General features: G+C 37.3%; 1 protein-coding gene across 2 annotated transcripts; it reads right to left on the reverse strand.

The window, feature by feature from the left end:
• Window positions 1-7,432: 7,432 nt before the first annotated feature.
• Window positions 7,433-16,330, reverse strand: znf207b (zinc finger protein 207, b). 2 transcript variants are annotated; one of them, XM_017481795.3, is made up of 10 exons: window positions 16,173-16,330; window positions 14,960-15,086; window positions 14,718-14,856; window positions 13,812-13,946; window positions 13,572-13,647; window positions 12,879-12,949; window positions 11,744-11,886; window positions 10,641-10,859; window positions 10,173-10,320; window positions 7,433-9,100 (listed from the first exon to the last, which is right to left on the reverse strand). In XM_017481795.3, the coding sequence occupies exons 1-10, from the start codon at window positions 16,211-16,213 to the stop codon at window positions 9,012-9,014; spliced, it is 1,188 nt and encodes a 395-aa protein (XP_017337284.1). In that variant the 5' UTR covers window positions 16,214-16,330; the 3' UTR covers window positions 7,433-9,011. The 2 variants fall into 2 exon arrangements, with proteins under 2 accessions (XP_017337284.1, XP_017337283.1); XM_017481794.3 differs by having other exon boundaries at window positions 13,812-13,949.
• Between the last annotated feature and the right edge of the window lie 246 nt (window positions 16,331-16,576).

The raw sequence follows: 16,576 nt of genomic DNA on the forward strand, positions 1-16,576 counted from the left end.
GTAAACCACAAAGTAACAGCAGGTGTTTTTTCCCCAGCATTTTACATCATTTTTTGATGTTTGTACAAACAACAAAATACTAAATTAAACTATTAAATAGCCTTAATAACTAAATTAGAGCTAATAGATGTAGATGTGGTGTGATTTATGTACAGTGGTGCTCAAAAGTTTGTGATATGATAGAACTTCCTATATTTCTACATAAACATGACCTAAAACATCATCAGATTGTCACACAAGTCTTAAAAGTATATAAACAGAACCCAATTAAACAAATGAGACAAAAATATTATACTTGGTCATTTATTTATTGACGAAAATGATCCAATGTTACATACAGTGCATCCGGAAAGTATTCCCAGCGCTTCACTTTTCCCACATTTTGTTATGTTACAGCCTTGTTCCAAAATGGATTAAATTAATCATTTTCCTCAAAATTCTACAAACAATACCCCATAATGACAACGTGAAAGAAGTTTGTTTGAAATCTTTGCAAATTTATTAAAAATAAAAAACAAAAAAAAAGCACATTTACATAAGTATTCACAGCCTTTGCCATGACACTCAAAATTGAGCTCAGGTGCATCCTGTTTCCACTGATCATCCTTGAGATGTTTCTACAACTTGATTGGAGTCCACCTGTGGTGAATACAGCTGATTGGACATGATTTGGAAAGGCACACACCTGTCTATATAAGGTCCCACAGTTAAAAATGCATGTCAGAGCACAAACCGAGCCATGAAGTCCAAGGAATTGTCTGTAGACCTCCGAGACAGGATTGTATCGAGGCACAGATCTGGGGAAGGGTACAGAAACATTTCTGCAGCATTGAAGGTCCCAATGAGCACAGTGGCCTCCATCATACATACATGGAAGAAGTTTGGAACCAGCAGGACTCTTCCTAGAGCTGGCCGCCCGGCCAAACTGAGCGATCAGGGGAGAAGGGCATTAGTCAGGGAGGTGACCAAAAACCCGATGGTCACTCTGACAGAGCTCCAGCGTGTCTCTGTGGAGAGAGGAGAACCTTCCAGAAGAACAACCATCTCTGCAGCACTCCACCAATCAGGCCTGTATGGTAGAGTGGCCAGATGGAAGCCACTGCTCAGTAAAAGGCCACCTGGAGGACTCTCAGACCATGAGAAACAAAATTCTTTGGTCTGGTGAAACAAAGATTGAACTCTTTGGCCTGAATGGCAAGCATCATGTCTGGAGGAAACCAGGAACCACTCATCACCTGGCCAATACCATCCGTACAGTGAAGCATGGTGGTGGCAGCATCATGCTGTGGGGATGTTTTTCAGCAGCAGGAACTGGGAGACTAGTCAGGATCGAGGGAAAGATGAATGCAGTAATGTACAGAGACATCACTGATGAAAACCTGCTCTAGAGCGCTCTGGACCTCAGACTGGGGCGAAGGTTCATCTTCCAACAGGACAATGACCCTAAGCACACAGCCAAGATAACAAAGGAGTGGCTACAGGACAACTCTGTGAATGTCCTTGAGTGGCCCAGCCAGAGCCCAGACTTGAACCCGAGTGAACATCTCTGGAGAGATCTGAAAATGGCTCTGCACCGACGCTCCCCATCCAACCTGATGGAGCTTAAGAGGTCCTGCAAAGAAGAATGGGAGAAACTGCCCAAAAATTGGTGTGCCAAGTTTGCAGCATCATACTCAAAAAGACTTGAGGCTGTAATTGGTGCCAAAGGTGCTTCAACAAAGTATTGAGCAAAGGCTGTGAATACTTATGTAAATGTGCTTTTTTTTTTGGTTTTTTATTTTTAATAAATTTGCTAAGTTTTCAAACAAACTTCTTTCACATTGTCATTATGGGGTATTGTTTGTAGAATTTTGAGGAAAATAATTAATTTAATAAATTTTGGAATAAGGCTATAACATAAAAAAAATGTGGAAAAAGTGAAGCGCTGTGAATACTTTCCGGATGCACTGTATCTGTGTATGTGAACCTCTAGGATTAGCAGTTAATTTGAATGTGAAATTAGAGTCAGGTGGGAAGACAATCAGGTGTGAGTGAGCACCCTGTTTTAATTAAAGAACAGGGATCTATCAGAGTCTGATCTTCACAACACATGTTTGTGGAAGTGTATCATGACATGAACAAAGGAGCTTTCTGAGAAGCTCAGAAAACGAGTTGTTGATGTTCATCAAGATAGAAAAGGTTAGAAAACCATCTCTAAAAAGTTTTGACTCCGCCAATCCACAGTCAGACAGATTGTGTACAAATGGAGGAAATTCAAGCCCATTGTTACCCTCCCCAGGAGTGGAGACCAACAAAGATCACTCGAAAAGAGAGATGTGTAATAGTCAATGAGGTCACAAAGGAAAGAGTAACTTCTAATCAACTGTAGGCCTCTCTCACATTGGCTAATGTTAATGTTCATGAGTCCACCATTTGGAGTTCATGAGTCCACACTGTTCTCCGAAGAATATTGCTTGCAAAATTGCCACATTGTCATGTGGACAAGCCAGAAGAATATTGGAAAAATGTTTTGTGGATAGATGAGACCAAAATAGAATTTTTGAACAGTTATAGTATAATAACTGAAAAATTATACCAAGTATAATATTTTTGTCTCATTTGTTTAATTGGGTTTTCTTTATCTACTTTTATGACTTGTGTGAAAATCTGATGATGTTTTAGATCATATTTACGCAGATATATAGAAAATTCTAAAGAGTTCACAAACTTTGAAGCACCACTGTATGGTGGTTCCTGTTGTTTACTGAAGCTTTGCATGCAAACACACCTTTATTATTTATTTAATTTAAAAAAATATATTTTAACCCCTGAGACTTTTTTCCCCAGGGGCAAAAAAAGAGAAAGGTTTACCTGTCAGATGTTTTCATTCCCTGCTTCAAAACAAAAGAATAAATTTTTTTTGATAAAATACATAAATAAAAAATAAAAAATAACCCCTAGGGTAAAAAAGAGATTTTTCTGCCCAATATGTTTGTTTTTCCTCAAATAAAAAGCACAAACATTAAAAATTCTAAAAATATATAAATATAAAAATAAAATAAACAAATACACTCAGTCTCATTGTGACCCTTGAGTGGCTTTGTATTCTTTCCTCAAGAAATAAATAAAAATAAGCCAATAACCATGAGTGAGTTGCTCTTCATGATTCAAAGGAGAAAAAAAATTACCTGACAAGTTTTTAAAAAATAAAATAGAAATTATCTCTCACACTTTAAATATATATATATAATTTACCCATGTTATTTATATTAATTAATTCTTCCTCATCAAGCAATTTATTCAACATATAAACAAAACATATTCAGGCCAAGAGAGAAGCGACACGAAGTAGGTTTCCATGGACAACAATAATCCAATATTAACCAGATTAAGACAATACTTTGATTAAGAAACTACCATGTAAACACTAGTTTTTTATCACCTTAATCGGAATAAAGTCATACTCGAAGTAAAAATGTGGAGTATTCCTGTTTTAGTCGCATTATTGACGTGCATTACAGACATGTTAACATTTTAATCACACTATTTACGTCGTGTGGGAGTTTTCACTGCATTTGGCGACAGGACACGTACACACACGACAGTGCACAACCATTTGACGGCAAACAAGAGAGCGCAGCTGTGTTCCAAACCGTGTACTTGCCTGCTATATAGTAGGTGAAATACATGTATATCGGCTACTGTATAGTAGGTAAGTATGTGGTTTCGTACGCAGCCCACGGCTTTAAGCAGTCATCTATTAGCATGTACAGCACGACAAATACTTAACCGCACTTGAAGCTTTCGTAAAATTAAAAATGTTACACCCAAAACTGTATACAGTACCATAACGAAGACGAACTGTATGTTGATGTGTGAAATTCTGGCGGGACGTCGGACAACGTGGCGCGGTGACGTAATGACGTGCCATTAATCCATCTATGTTCTATAACATGTAAAACAGGAACATGAAAGGAGTATTCTAAAAACAACTCATGTAAACACCTTAATCACAATATTGTCTTATTCAGAGTAAGGTCAATAATTTGGTTACTGCTGTCCATGTAAACGTAGTCACTGACGACAGGCGAGCATGCAGCAGTATCAGTTTAGAAAACTAACTAATAAGTTCCACATCACATAGGCTTGCTATCTGTTTGCTCTCTAACCCTCTCTGATAGTGCTGGCCCAAATTTCGCCTATTACCCAAAAACACTTAAAATTCAACATAGAAGCAAATACTCACATCTGTATAACCAGTTGGAGATAGAAAAAAGACACCAGCCATGAGTGAGAAGAAGCAAGGGTCCAGATTTATTGGTTCCGTTCCACCACACGAGATCCACACCGATGAGAATTCTCAGAAGGGATCTGACACCCGGAGCTCAAGCTCCAGTATTTATACAGTAGATAACCAATATATTTCAGAAAGACTATGCTATCAATACCAATAGGGTTAAAAAGAGCTCATCTACATTACCATTAGGTTTTGAAAGAGGTCTTTCCAATTTACCATTAGGTTCAAAAGTGGAGAGAGGCAAAACAATTTAGAGAGACCTTGGTCTCATTCTTATCTCGCGGGGTCAGCTTGACTCAACTACCCTTATAAATGGCTCCTCAGGGTTTTCTCTTAAAATTAAGGCCTTCCTTGCAAGACAAGAATCTTCACTATCTGAATTATGAGTAAGTTACATTTTTCTGTATTTCTAGTTTATAATTTATTTTCATATTTGCTCTATATCTCTATTTTATATATAGTTATACTGCTTGCAAAATGGTTTACTGTACTTCCTACTTCATAATATCATAATATTACCCTTCTACTATCCTACATATCCTACTACTCTTTATTTTTATAGTTTTTTATAAAGAGTATATATTTCATTATTATAAGATATTACCCTTATAATATCTTAATACTCCTTTTTATTATTCTTATAAAGTTATAATGTTATGTGTGTGTGAGAGAGAGAGACAGAGTGTGTGTGTGTTATGTCTACATGCCCGCCCTTGAATGTACGAGAGTGTATGTGTGTGTTTGCACTCCTCAGCTCTTATACTTCTTTTTGACTTTTTGACTAATAAACCATAGTGTGTTACTCTTAAAGTGTGAATCCAATTCGTCAATATCCGCCTAATACCGCTTCTATGTGTCTAGGTGCCCGTCGTCATTTTCCCTTCTCTCCTTTACTGGAGGGGCTGGATTTGAATCTGACCATTCTTCCCTCTTTTCACCTGTCAGTCTGCCCTACTCTCAGTGGTCTCCTTATTTCACCTTTGCTGACTATCCCATGTCCCCAGGACACACCCCATTTTCTTCCCCCTACCGCTCTCCTCAAGATTACGCACCCACCAGTCCTGTGAATTATCAATGAAATTACATATTACGCATACTAGGTCTCCCTCATGTTTATTTGATGTCATTTTTATCCACAACAATAGCCAGTACATCTTCTTACCCGAGTACACAGAAGTCCCTGATCTGACACAATACGCTCTGTTCCTAGTTAAGTCAAGCAATGATCTAACTCTTCCTCCGTTGCAGTATATATACTCTGATAATTTCAGCATTAAACTAAGAAGTTTTCACTGAACTCCAAGAAGTCCATGTGACTTCTTCCCGAGTTTGGTACTGAGAAGGTAACAGCAGCGTGGGTCAAGAATTGAATTCTGAAGCCCTGTTCACACCGGGACAGTTCTCACAGAATCCTCACACGAAAAGTGGTCTGTTTAACGCCCCAGTGGCTGTCAACGAGAGTGTTCACACCCAGGCATAAAACGAGGTTGTTGTTTTTTTACGCGCCACGTCAAAAACTGGCCGACCAATGAGATTCGCGCCTGGAGCCGCTGAAGTTACATAAAAGGGCCACTCAAGTACAAAACTGTCTTACCAACGAAAAAGAGGTTGAACAAAAAGCCTAAGAAGATGCTAGCACCCACCATTTTAGTGAGTGCGCATAGTGACATACCCAAAATAAAATGCTCACTGCTAATAAATCCTTCTGCCTACACACATAAGGTATCATTTGAAAGCACCAGATTCACAATGACACGCTAAAATACTATGTGTGTATTTATTATGATATGGCTATTTTATTGATGACACTGAAATGCAAGCATATATTCTAAACGATCCATTGAATTCTTTCCGTGTTGTTTTCTACACTAAATAGCATTGTTTGTTTCTTTGTCTCTTCCCTGCAAATGATAATCCACTGATCGATAGTCCATTGTATTTATTTTGCACCATAAAATACATCAGTAATACCCCACTCAGGATTTTTTTTTTTCAAAGCTTTTACATGTCTTGAAAAAGATGGTTGCTGACAAGTGGCTAAAATACTACAGAGGTTGTCAGGGACGATAAACGTCATCACGCTGAACAGGAAATCTCTTCTACTACAGCCTTGTTGTGTTTAAACTCTCACTCTTCCAACTCAACTTGTAGATTCATCAATTTTCAGTATTTTCCTATTGTAATGTTTTTTGTTTTTTTTAAATAAAGATTGAAAGAGTTGTCGGAAGCTTAGTGGTGGTGACGTTGAAGTCATGCAACCATGGTGTAGTTCATTTATAACATTAGCTTTTTACTTCTGGCGATTGCATTGGCTTCAAAATCTTATGAATCTTATCTTAATGAACGAAACATGTGAGAATCATAAACTATTATTTGTCAAAAGTTTGTCGAGTTTATTTTCTGCAATAATCTAAAAAATCAATGGAAAAATCCTATTGGTTTTTTGTCGAGGGAATCAGGGTGCTACTAACTTCCATGTTGGCCTACAAAAATACATCATCCCTGCAGGATTGACAAGTTCCACATTAGTGTCCAACACTTGAGAAGGGGACATCCCTCTCTCTTAATAGGAGATAAAGTCCATCTCTATAGCATGCAGTTATTACATTTATGATGGCGAAGATGCCAACGTGCATGTGACACCAGTCCCATTCACAAAGTGTGAGATTTTCTCACAATAAAATTACATTGTGAGAAAACAACTTTTGTAAGGAGACCCTAAAGGGACATGGCGGTGGGGGAAAAAATTGGTATGTGAGAATTTTTAAATTGTTTTAATTGAATCTGCACTTTTATTCACCGTGTCGCCCGAAAAACGGACTGGTGTAAACAGTAGGGATGGGCGATATACCAGTAGAAATTCTCCCCACACTAAGAATCATTCTTCCCACGACAATAACGATAAAGCCTTGTTGATTATGTATTTGTGTGTGCAACCCATTCACAGCTCAGGTGCAGAGCGAACACAAGCACAGCGGAACGTCGACCTGAAGCCGAGGAGGAGTTTATCTAAAGAGGAGCTACCTCTACAATCTGGAACTGGTTTGGTTACAGAAAATGAGCTTTACTTTTAGATCAGTGGTTCTCAACCAGGGGGCGTGTAGAGATTGGAATGTTGGCGCAAATTGTTCGAGAGAGAACAAAACAGACAGGGCATCATTTGGATACTCAGTGTATTTTATTGCTTTTCAAAGAGAATCTTCATAAATAAAGAAAACCCATGTTCTCTCTCCCAAATGTCACCGGTACTGTCCTGCAAGCACGAGGTCTTACTTTCCTGCTGCACTCACACCTCTCTCTGCGTCTGCTCTGTTCAGTGTGTCTGAGAGCCAGATATTTAATATTGCCCTGGATAACAAGATGCTCCCTTCATCCCAATTTACATCATTCAAATGTGAATGTTTTTAGAATATAAGACGAATAATGCAACATGTTTTACATGTAAAACAGTCCACGTTATTACAGCCTAGTTCTCTTGTTCAAAGTAGCTATAGTGTTCAGAAACATTTTTGATCATTCATGTTCCATACCTGTCCATTATATAGTTTTATAGGTCATAAAAGTTATTAAAAGAATCATAAGTTTTAAAAATACTTTTCGTAAATACAAAAACAAAAAAAATATCCATCAAAAGATTATAGATTATATTATATATAGATCGATTTTATATAGAATAGATAATCATTATACCTGGTCTCCTCCAATAGGGGAGGGGGCATGCCACATGACAATGAAGAAATTATTTATCTCTATTTTTTTCTAAATAAAACAAATATATTAAGTATTGTACGCAAATTATTACTAAATAATTACTGAAGCTGCAGCTTAAAAGAAACCACCATCTCAGTCACAAAATAAAATAGTAGTAATAACAATAAAAAAGTAATATCAGTAGTTATACACATTAAACTGTTCTACATTCTTTAATTTGTGAAATTTCATATAAGAATACATATTTATTTATAAAATTTGAAAATCTAAAAAAATTAAACCTTGCGAGCACTTAAGTGTTTTGATGACAAACCTGCCTTCATGTAATACTCACTAACACACAAAACACAAACCAAGAAAGGAAATTAGAGTTTATTATTCCATGTTTCAAAAAAAAAAAAAAAAAAAAAAAAAAAAAAAAATTTATGAAAAAGGTCCAAAAGTACAGGCGTAAACTGTTTACTGATATCCACAAACACACAGGAAGTAGGCATGTGCCGAAAGATTTCAAACTGGAATGTGTCTGAACAATCTTATTTAAAAAAAATTTTTTCAAATGAATGCACTAAATTATGCATCAATGTTACGATGTGAGAAATAAACATAAATTTTATATATATATATAGATAGATTTTAGTTTGACCTGACGATCAGCACATGCCCACGATGAAGCCCTCACCAAACCAGTGTTGGGGACTCAACGTCCAACAGCACGCGAATGTGCTGCGAAGGCTCCACACTGACTAAACACACACTGAAATGATGTTATTATAATTATTATATAATTATCATGAACTTGCCTTATAGTAACGCTGACACTGTTACAGCTTTAAACCTGAATGAAACACAATCAGAGAACCCCCCCGAAAAAAACCCCACAATATAACGTAAAGTCCATAACAATAATCAGTCAGGGGTGTGTGAGCGTCCTGCGTGCTGTCTTGAGTCTCTCCGTCCATTTTGTTTGTTTGTTACTTAATCATCTAAATAAACAGCAGAAAATGAGGCAAACCTCACGGGCGTGTCAGTATCGGCTCATGCCCTGGAACTGAGGCACCTGTCCGTACGCCGGCATGTAACCTGGCATTCCCTGAGGAGGTGCGCCGTACTGATCTACACACACACACACACACACACACACACACACACACACAATATAAAACAACAACATCAGGACACACTGATCTTCAGCTTAAGAAAATTGTGAATGGATCTGAAAGTTCCCAATGTGATGTCATCAAAAGTGGACCACTCATGAAGACTCATTAGTCAGGTTATTTCTTTACTCAAATTGCAATGTCAGGTTCATTCAAGCTTTACAAGAATAAAAAACATAATAAAATAAAGAAACAATTTACAATTTAGTTTTAGTCATTTTATTTTATTTTAACACAAAATCTAAACTTCCTAAACATTTCCTCCGGAACAATAAAGGTTACCTTGTCTTCAAATTCTTCATCATGATCAAGAGTTTAAAAATAAATAAATACATAAAAATGAAAGGAAAATTTGATTATCAGATATGTCTGATTTTATTTATCTTCCTTCACCACAGGGTTTAATTAAGTTTTTGTATTTGTATAATGTTTCTATCAATGGACTTTGTCCCAAAGCAGTTTTACAGAAATATATAAATTCAGGATATAGATTTTAACTATATGAATTTATGGTTTTAATTCTGTTAATTCTCATATTAAAGGTTGATGGTCAGCGCTGAGAGCTCAGGACTGGTTCTGTACAATTTAGTTATACTTTCTCACGCCCACACACACACTGTTAACAAGAGGTGTTAGTGGGCTCTGAAACCGAGGTGTGAGATTTTAGCTGTGAAGAGGGTTTAACCGCCATTTGGTTTTTTTAATCCGAGCTAAAAGACGGGCTTACACGCTATGCTTACATAAGAGACGACAAAACAGAATCTAAATGTTTTTTATTTTTATTTTAAATGAGCCTTTGTTCAGATCAAATTACACAGTAATTATATAAATATTTTCTAATGTTTAAATAATTATTTTATTGTTATTTAAAATTTTTGTGATACAAAAGATTTGAAATTAATTTGAATATTAAATCAGCTTGTAATTTTATTCTGCTGAACATAGAGCACACTGATAACCATGTAATGTATGTGTTGTAATGTATATGGATGACTCCATTTTGTTTGTGATGTGTATGAGTGACTTACTGTGCATGGGGTGTCTGATAAGAGGTTGTTGAGGAGGCAACGAGCCCACAACCACCGGCGCAGCAGGGGGTGCTGCAGCAGCTACGGTCAGCCCAGGACGAGGAGGAATCAACCTCTGATACCTAGGCAGCTGAGCTCGCCTCTCCTCCTGCACCGAGAGCAACACACACACACGACGACAATCACACGCTGCACACGCTAAACACTCATTTACTTCCTTACTACTAAAATAAATAAATAAATAAATAAATAAATAAATAAATAAAACCAAAACCCACACATCAAACATCTAAACACGTTAACGTTTTCGTAATAAAGCTAAGAAACTTGTATGCACACGAACAAGAGTTAACAGATTAAAATGTGCAACGTTAACCCGAGCCGGTGTAAAGAGAAAAATACGGTTTTCATTACTTACTGTCGAATAAAAAGGGGGATAAATCGGGAGAAGCGTTCCCGAGCACTTACCAGCGAGATATCCTCATCAGGGTGCATCAACTTACTGGTAGCACTGGAGCTGGAGAGGGCAGCGGGTTTAGTGGAGGCTACTGGGGGGTTCGGTTTAGCCGCAGTGCTACTAGCGGAAACAGAGGAGGAAGATGTAGAGGAAGAAGACGACGGAGGCTGCGTATAGGCAGGAAACGTTGCTTTCGGAGGATCGGCGTTAGTGGGCACCGGCTGCTGAGCCTGGATATACAGAAACATAAAGGGGTGCCAATACTTTCAACACAATCCTGATACAACATTTATGAACACATTTTGATTGTTTAAAATGGAATTAAAACACAATGTACAAACACATATGACAACAAACAAAACCACATTGCAATATTTAAAGACAGATCTATTAGAGGTTGAGCGATTAATTGTGACCGATAACTGATTGCTGGAACTATCGGTTACCGGCAAAACTCCACACTGATAGTTTTTCTTGGTTGTGTCTCTTGCAGAGCGGCTCAGAAGGGTCCACTGTCATTAAACAGTACAACATCAGCTTCTAGAGGCGAAAAACCATCACTGACAAATTTTGTTGCATTATTTGAAGTGTTTGTCCCCCTCATTTTGGATGTCTCGATTTATATTTATGAGGAGTGTTACTTTTTGGTTCAGTTTTGATTTATATATCGGATTTTATTTACTTTAATATTAATTATTAATATATATTAATGTTTATAGATTTATTTCATTTAAAACAGTCAGTACTGTTTATTTTTGTAATAAAGTACAGCAATATTTTACTCTGAGGGTTATGTTTTCATTCAGTATCAACTTTAAAAACTAATGTTTGACCTCTAGTTTCTACGATACTGTATGTCTCAGGATGTATAGGTTTACTAAGAAACTTCCAGCAAAACTCTCGAGTGTTTTAATAAATTATGCAACACTAAAAAGGACGGGAAAAAAATTCTGCAAGAAAATTATTTATTATCAACAACTAGATTTTGAAATAATACATTCGAGTCATCAAACCGATTCATTTGAAATTATTTGACAATAAAAAATAACTCAGAAATTCCACTGATGCATCATTACATTTAACAAATTAATTTAATTAAATCCCCCCCCATTACCTGAGCAGCACTAGGGAAGAGGGGTTTGGAGGCAGGGGGCGGGGCGGCGGGCGTAGCAGGCCGGGGTGGAACACCTGGTGCCGTTACAGGAGGTACCTGAGCCATTGGGAGAATACCAGGCCGGGGTACATGAGGGGGCATTCCTGCAACACAAACACAAGCTTTATATTCATATTCACTATAATACAATTATGAGCACATGCTCTAGACAGCATCAGAAGGAAAGAATCATCTAATGTACTGTACTCTAAACTCGGCAAGTTCCAAAGTCGATCGTTTCTCTGGTTCTGATCTAAACGCTTTCCGGTGCTTTTGCTCAGAAAAACGTGGACGTCCAGAGCAAGATCATACTTGTACAGCAAGTCTCAACTTTCTTTTTTTTTTTTTTAAACTCTTAACATATTTACAAACACGAAGGCTATTTTTATTTGAATGTCATTTGAATGTAAAATAGGCACCCTATTTTTTTTTTTAAAGATTTCCAAACATAAATTAAATGTTACAGAAAAATGTATGCAAATTACCGAGACTAAAAAAAGTCTCAAATTACCAGCTAATTTCCTCATATTTTTTTTTTTTTGCAATAATTGTACTTGGGACAACTAGTTTAAAAGCAAAAGGGTCATCACACCAGATACTGACTTGATTCATTTATTAGAGTTTGCTGCTCTTTATAGTGTTTAACATAGAAAAGTTAAATTTCATTATTTTTGAAGGCATCTGTGCATTACCACATTCCCTTGTAAAACATGTGCACATTTTCTAGTAGCATTTCTACATTTATTTAATATTAGCAGTAAGAAACGCAGTACAAGGCAGGTCAGCTAATCTTGTTTGCAAAAACAACTTGTTCTGTCACAACGGTCTGATCCCGTTTGTAAAACCCGGGCTCGAATCAACAGAATTACGTTACAAATCTAAACTTACAAAACATGTTTGATGGTACACATCCAAGTGAAGTTTTATTAAAAAATAAAACGATCCAAAGGGAAAGCTGACTGTGGGCCACATCAGGTTAGTTCCTGACTTGGAATTCCGAGCTGAATGACAACTGCGTTACAGTGCACTTTCCCATACTGGAGATCAGGTTTTTCTGATGACAATGAAAAGCATCATTACTACACCTCCTACTTACCTGGGGGCATTCCTGACATCATGAGGGGCACTCCGGGCCCCGGGGGCATCATCCCTCCCATCTGCATCATACTGTCAAAGGAACAAATTCAGGGGGTTGAGTGTTCCCAATTCATTAAACAGTTAAGAGATCAGTAGCCAAAGAAACTAGTAGTATGTAATAACAAGCGATGCTACTGAATTTGTAATCGAAGGAATTACAAACATCTTGAGCACATCTGGAAGAAGAAGTGGAACTGTAAAACCTCTCACCAATTCACACACAGCAACAATACACACACTGCTCGGGCTCTTAAAACTTTCCGCCAACATCATGATTGTCATCATTACCGTGTCTCAAATCGAAAACTAGAAGCTTATATTCAAAAGTATTTACTAATACACTCAAATCAGACCTTTTGCTAAGTTTAAAGACTACACGAAAAGGCTTTAAAATTTAAACATTAATGGTAATTGGACAACGGCACTCATTAACTGTCTAGAACAGCAACACACAAGGATGAAATTTGAGACAAACACTAACTTGTTTATTCAGTTATTGACAGTGTCTCACAGTGCTATACTGTCCCCTACTGTTTATGTTGGTATTACACCAGTGTTAAATATCCGAGGACGTGCACAAGCGATGCTCCAAACATATAGCTAAAAGCATTCAAAATGAATAAGCCATTATGTATTAGAGACAGAAATGTACCCAGGTGGCATGCCGGGCATCACTACAGGCATTCCGGGCATCATTGGTGGAACACCAGGCATCATAGGAGGCATACCTACACACAAACACACACAGTGTTCACAAGCAAAGATCAAATAGTACACAAACAACACTTCGTAAAATAAATTACATTTGTTTAAAAATAAATAAATAAATAAAATTGAGCATTAATATGCAGATATTCGCATGAAGACACCTCTGACTGTGTAACTGACCCACCTGAGTAGTTAGCCGGGGGCATGTAGGCGTTCTGTGGCTGGGGGACTGGCGGCTGCTGAAATGGTGAGGGACCGGCTTCATCTTCATCATCGTCCTCATCCGAGTCGTCCTGGTTCTGTTTCTTCTTCTGGCTTTCTGCTTAAACACACACACACACACACACACACACACACACACACACACACACATTAATCTGGGGCTCATTAAGCAATCGTTCAGTAACGGTGTACATGAATGTTTGCGTAAGCAAAATACAAATTTCCATCAGATTTACAACTGTTTTGGAAATGCTGGTTTTCTTTGCACTCGTGTGTGTATGTTGATCACCAGTAAAGTGCAAAGCGCATTCCTGATACAGCTCGTTCTGCATATAGTGACATCCACAAAAATCCAGAAAAGGTAAAGTGTACAAATAGCTGGGAGCATGAAATAATAATAATAATAATAATAATAATGGAGCATTTAAATCTTACATCAGCTGAGGCGTTTGTTTACGGATTACAGACAGACCGGCCCGTCCTCTGTTTATACACCTCCATTTCTTTTGTCTTATTTGAATGAATCGTTTTATTTGTCTTAATTTATAGGCTTGTGTCAGCTAGCTTTCTTTATTTTTATATTCTTTAATTAATGAAACTTAGACCCTGACCAAGTGAACTAGTATGAGGAAGTGTTTTTGATTGAGACTCCAAAGCTCATCTGTAAGTGACCCCGAATTTACTGGATTCTCATAAACAAGACATTTCTTGTGTGAATGCTCGTACGACTTGCTTAGAAATACATTTTCCAGATAAATAAATGGAGGCTTGATAATTGAGGCTCAATGATGTATATAGCTGGACATTTATTTTTCATTAGCTTTTTACTGTTTGTGATTACAAGGAAAGACCTTGTCTCATTTCCCACCTTGAGATTTCTGTTCCAACTGCCGTCTCCGCTCCTGCATGTCTTTCTCCGGAATACCCTCCATGCCGTAGATCTCCAGCTCGATGTCGGTTCGGCCGGGTATCGCATTTGGAACGCCATCTATCGTTTCCTTGTGCACCTGGAATAAAATGTTAATCGCGTTTCATGATCCCATCTCTGAATGCATTTTTAAAAAAATCTGTGAGTGGAATTAAAAGTCTACTCAAATGTGTGTCTCGTACCTGCATGCAGTGTATGGCCAGGCCAGGTCCTGTGTACAACTTTTTGTGACATATGTGACATTTGAAATGTTTTGCTTTCTGATGTTGGATGAGAATCTTCTCGTCATCAAAGTCTCTGTTGCAGTACCTTTGTGCAATCAGATTAAGGTGCATAATCGATCACAGACTGGATAAAAACACCCAACAATCCACAGAAAGTAAACACTCCCACTTGTGCCATATTTACTAATCTTTTTTTTCCCTTCTTAATCTGTCAATCATTATAAAGAATTATAAAAGTAGCAGTAACATTACTTTAAAGACGTAATATCAGGAAACTTGTTTGTCAGGAAATCCCCTGCTAAAGAAAAACCCACCGTTACTACATAGTGATTCGGAATGCCGGCTCTTCTGAGTGAATCAGTTCAATAGTCTCGGTTCATCAATAAAAGTCAACTCTTTCGGCTCCCAAAATGGTCATTGAGCGTGCAAATTCTTTTCTAATCTGAAAAAAATAGTGTTGTGATTTTTCTTTTTTTTTACGTAATTAATCGCTTCAGGAAATCTTATTTTACTTTGCAACTCGACTCTCAGAGTCCGGTTCAAAGAGTCGACTCGTTCGCAAATGACACATCACTCCCACGCTCAATCATTCAAGGAGTTAAACCAAAACATTTAGATTTAGATTTTTAGTTTTAACAGTTTTTTTTATGCAGTTAAGTCCGGCCGTAATTAACTAGAGACACATAACGATAGAGATTACAGAAATTAAACAAAACATTTTGGAGAACTGAAACGTGAAGTGTAACGCAAATATGATAACACGTTCATTAGCGTTCAAGTCTTGTCTTCTCCTGGCTAAGAAAGGTGACTTTAAATAACTGAAGTTACATAAAGAGCTTCGATACACGGTTAGTATTTAAAATACATAATTATTCAAAGTTGTGCCGATTTATATCGCTATAAAGGCAAGCAAATAACTACACGAAGTACTGTTACCTGCTAGCTAATCCGTTTTCAAAAGACTTGAGGCGCATTAGCTTGAGCTGTATCCCAAAATTGGCCTATGCTTTCTACTTAAGCGCAATACACAAGGTTTGAAGAATGGCGTATATGCCCTACGTAGTGCACTACGTGACTATCATGTCGCCGTTCGGAATATAGCCTCGCTAGCTAAGAAGATATTTCGCTAACTTCGCTGTTTTTTAAGTCGCAAAGCAAGTTAAAAGGATACCAACACCACGGTTTCAGCTGCTTCTTCTTCTTTCTTCCCATTTTCTGTTATAAAGCTAAAAAAAAACGTACTTTGTCCACCACTCTGCTATTGGATAAAATGGCGCGATGCTCTCTATGCTGCATCACAATACACTTCCGGTGTTTATACTACGCATGCGCAAGGACAGCTGGGCCTGAACGTATTCGGCAGCAGAGTGTGCTATTGGTCCGATTAATAAAAAAATATATATATATAACGGTTTATCATTAATATACAATATAACGGTAGAATCTTTTTAATGAAACAATAATGTATTGAAATTAGAGTCTTAAGTACATCTAAAATTAATTCCAATTTTTTTTTTAAATTGATGTTTAATTTGCCACCAATGGCAAATTCCTTATAAATAAACGAATAAATAA

Source organism: Ictalurus punctatus, chromosome 12, assembly GCF_001660625.3.
Source record: "Ictalurus punctatus breed USDA103 chromosome 12, Coco_2.0, whole genome shotgun sequence".
Taxonomy (NCBI): domain Eukaryota; kingdom Metazoa; phylum Chordata; class Actinopteri; order Siluriformes; family Ictaluridae; genus Ictalurus; species Ictalurus punctatus.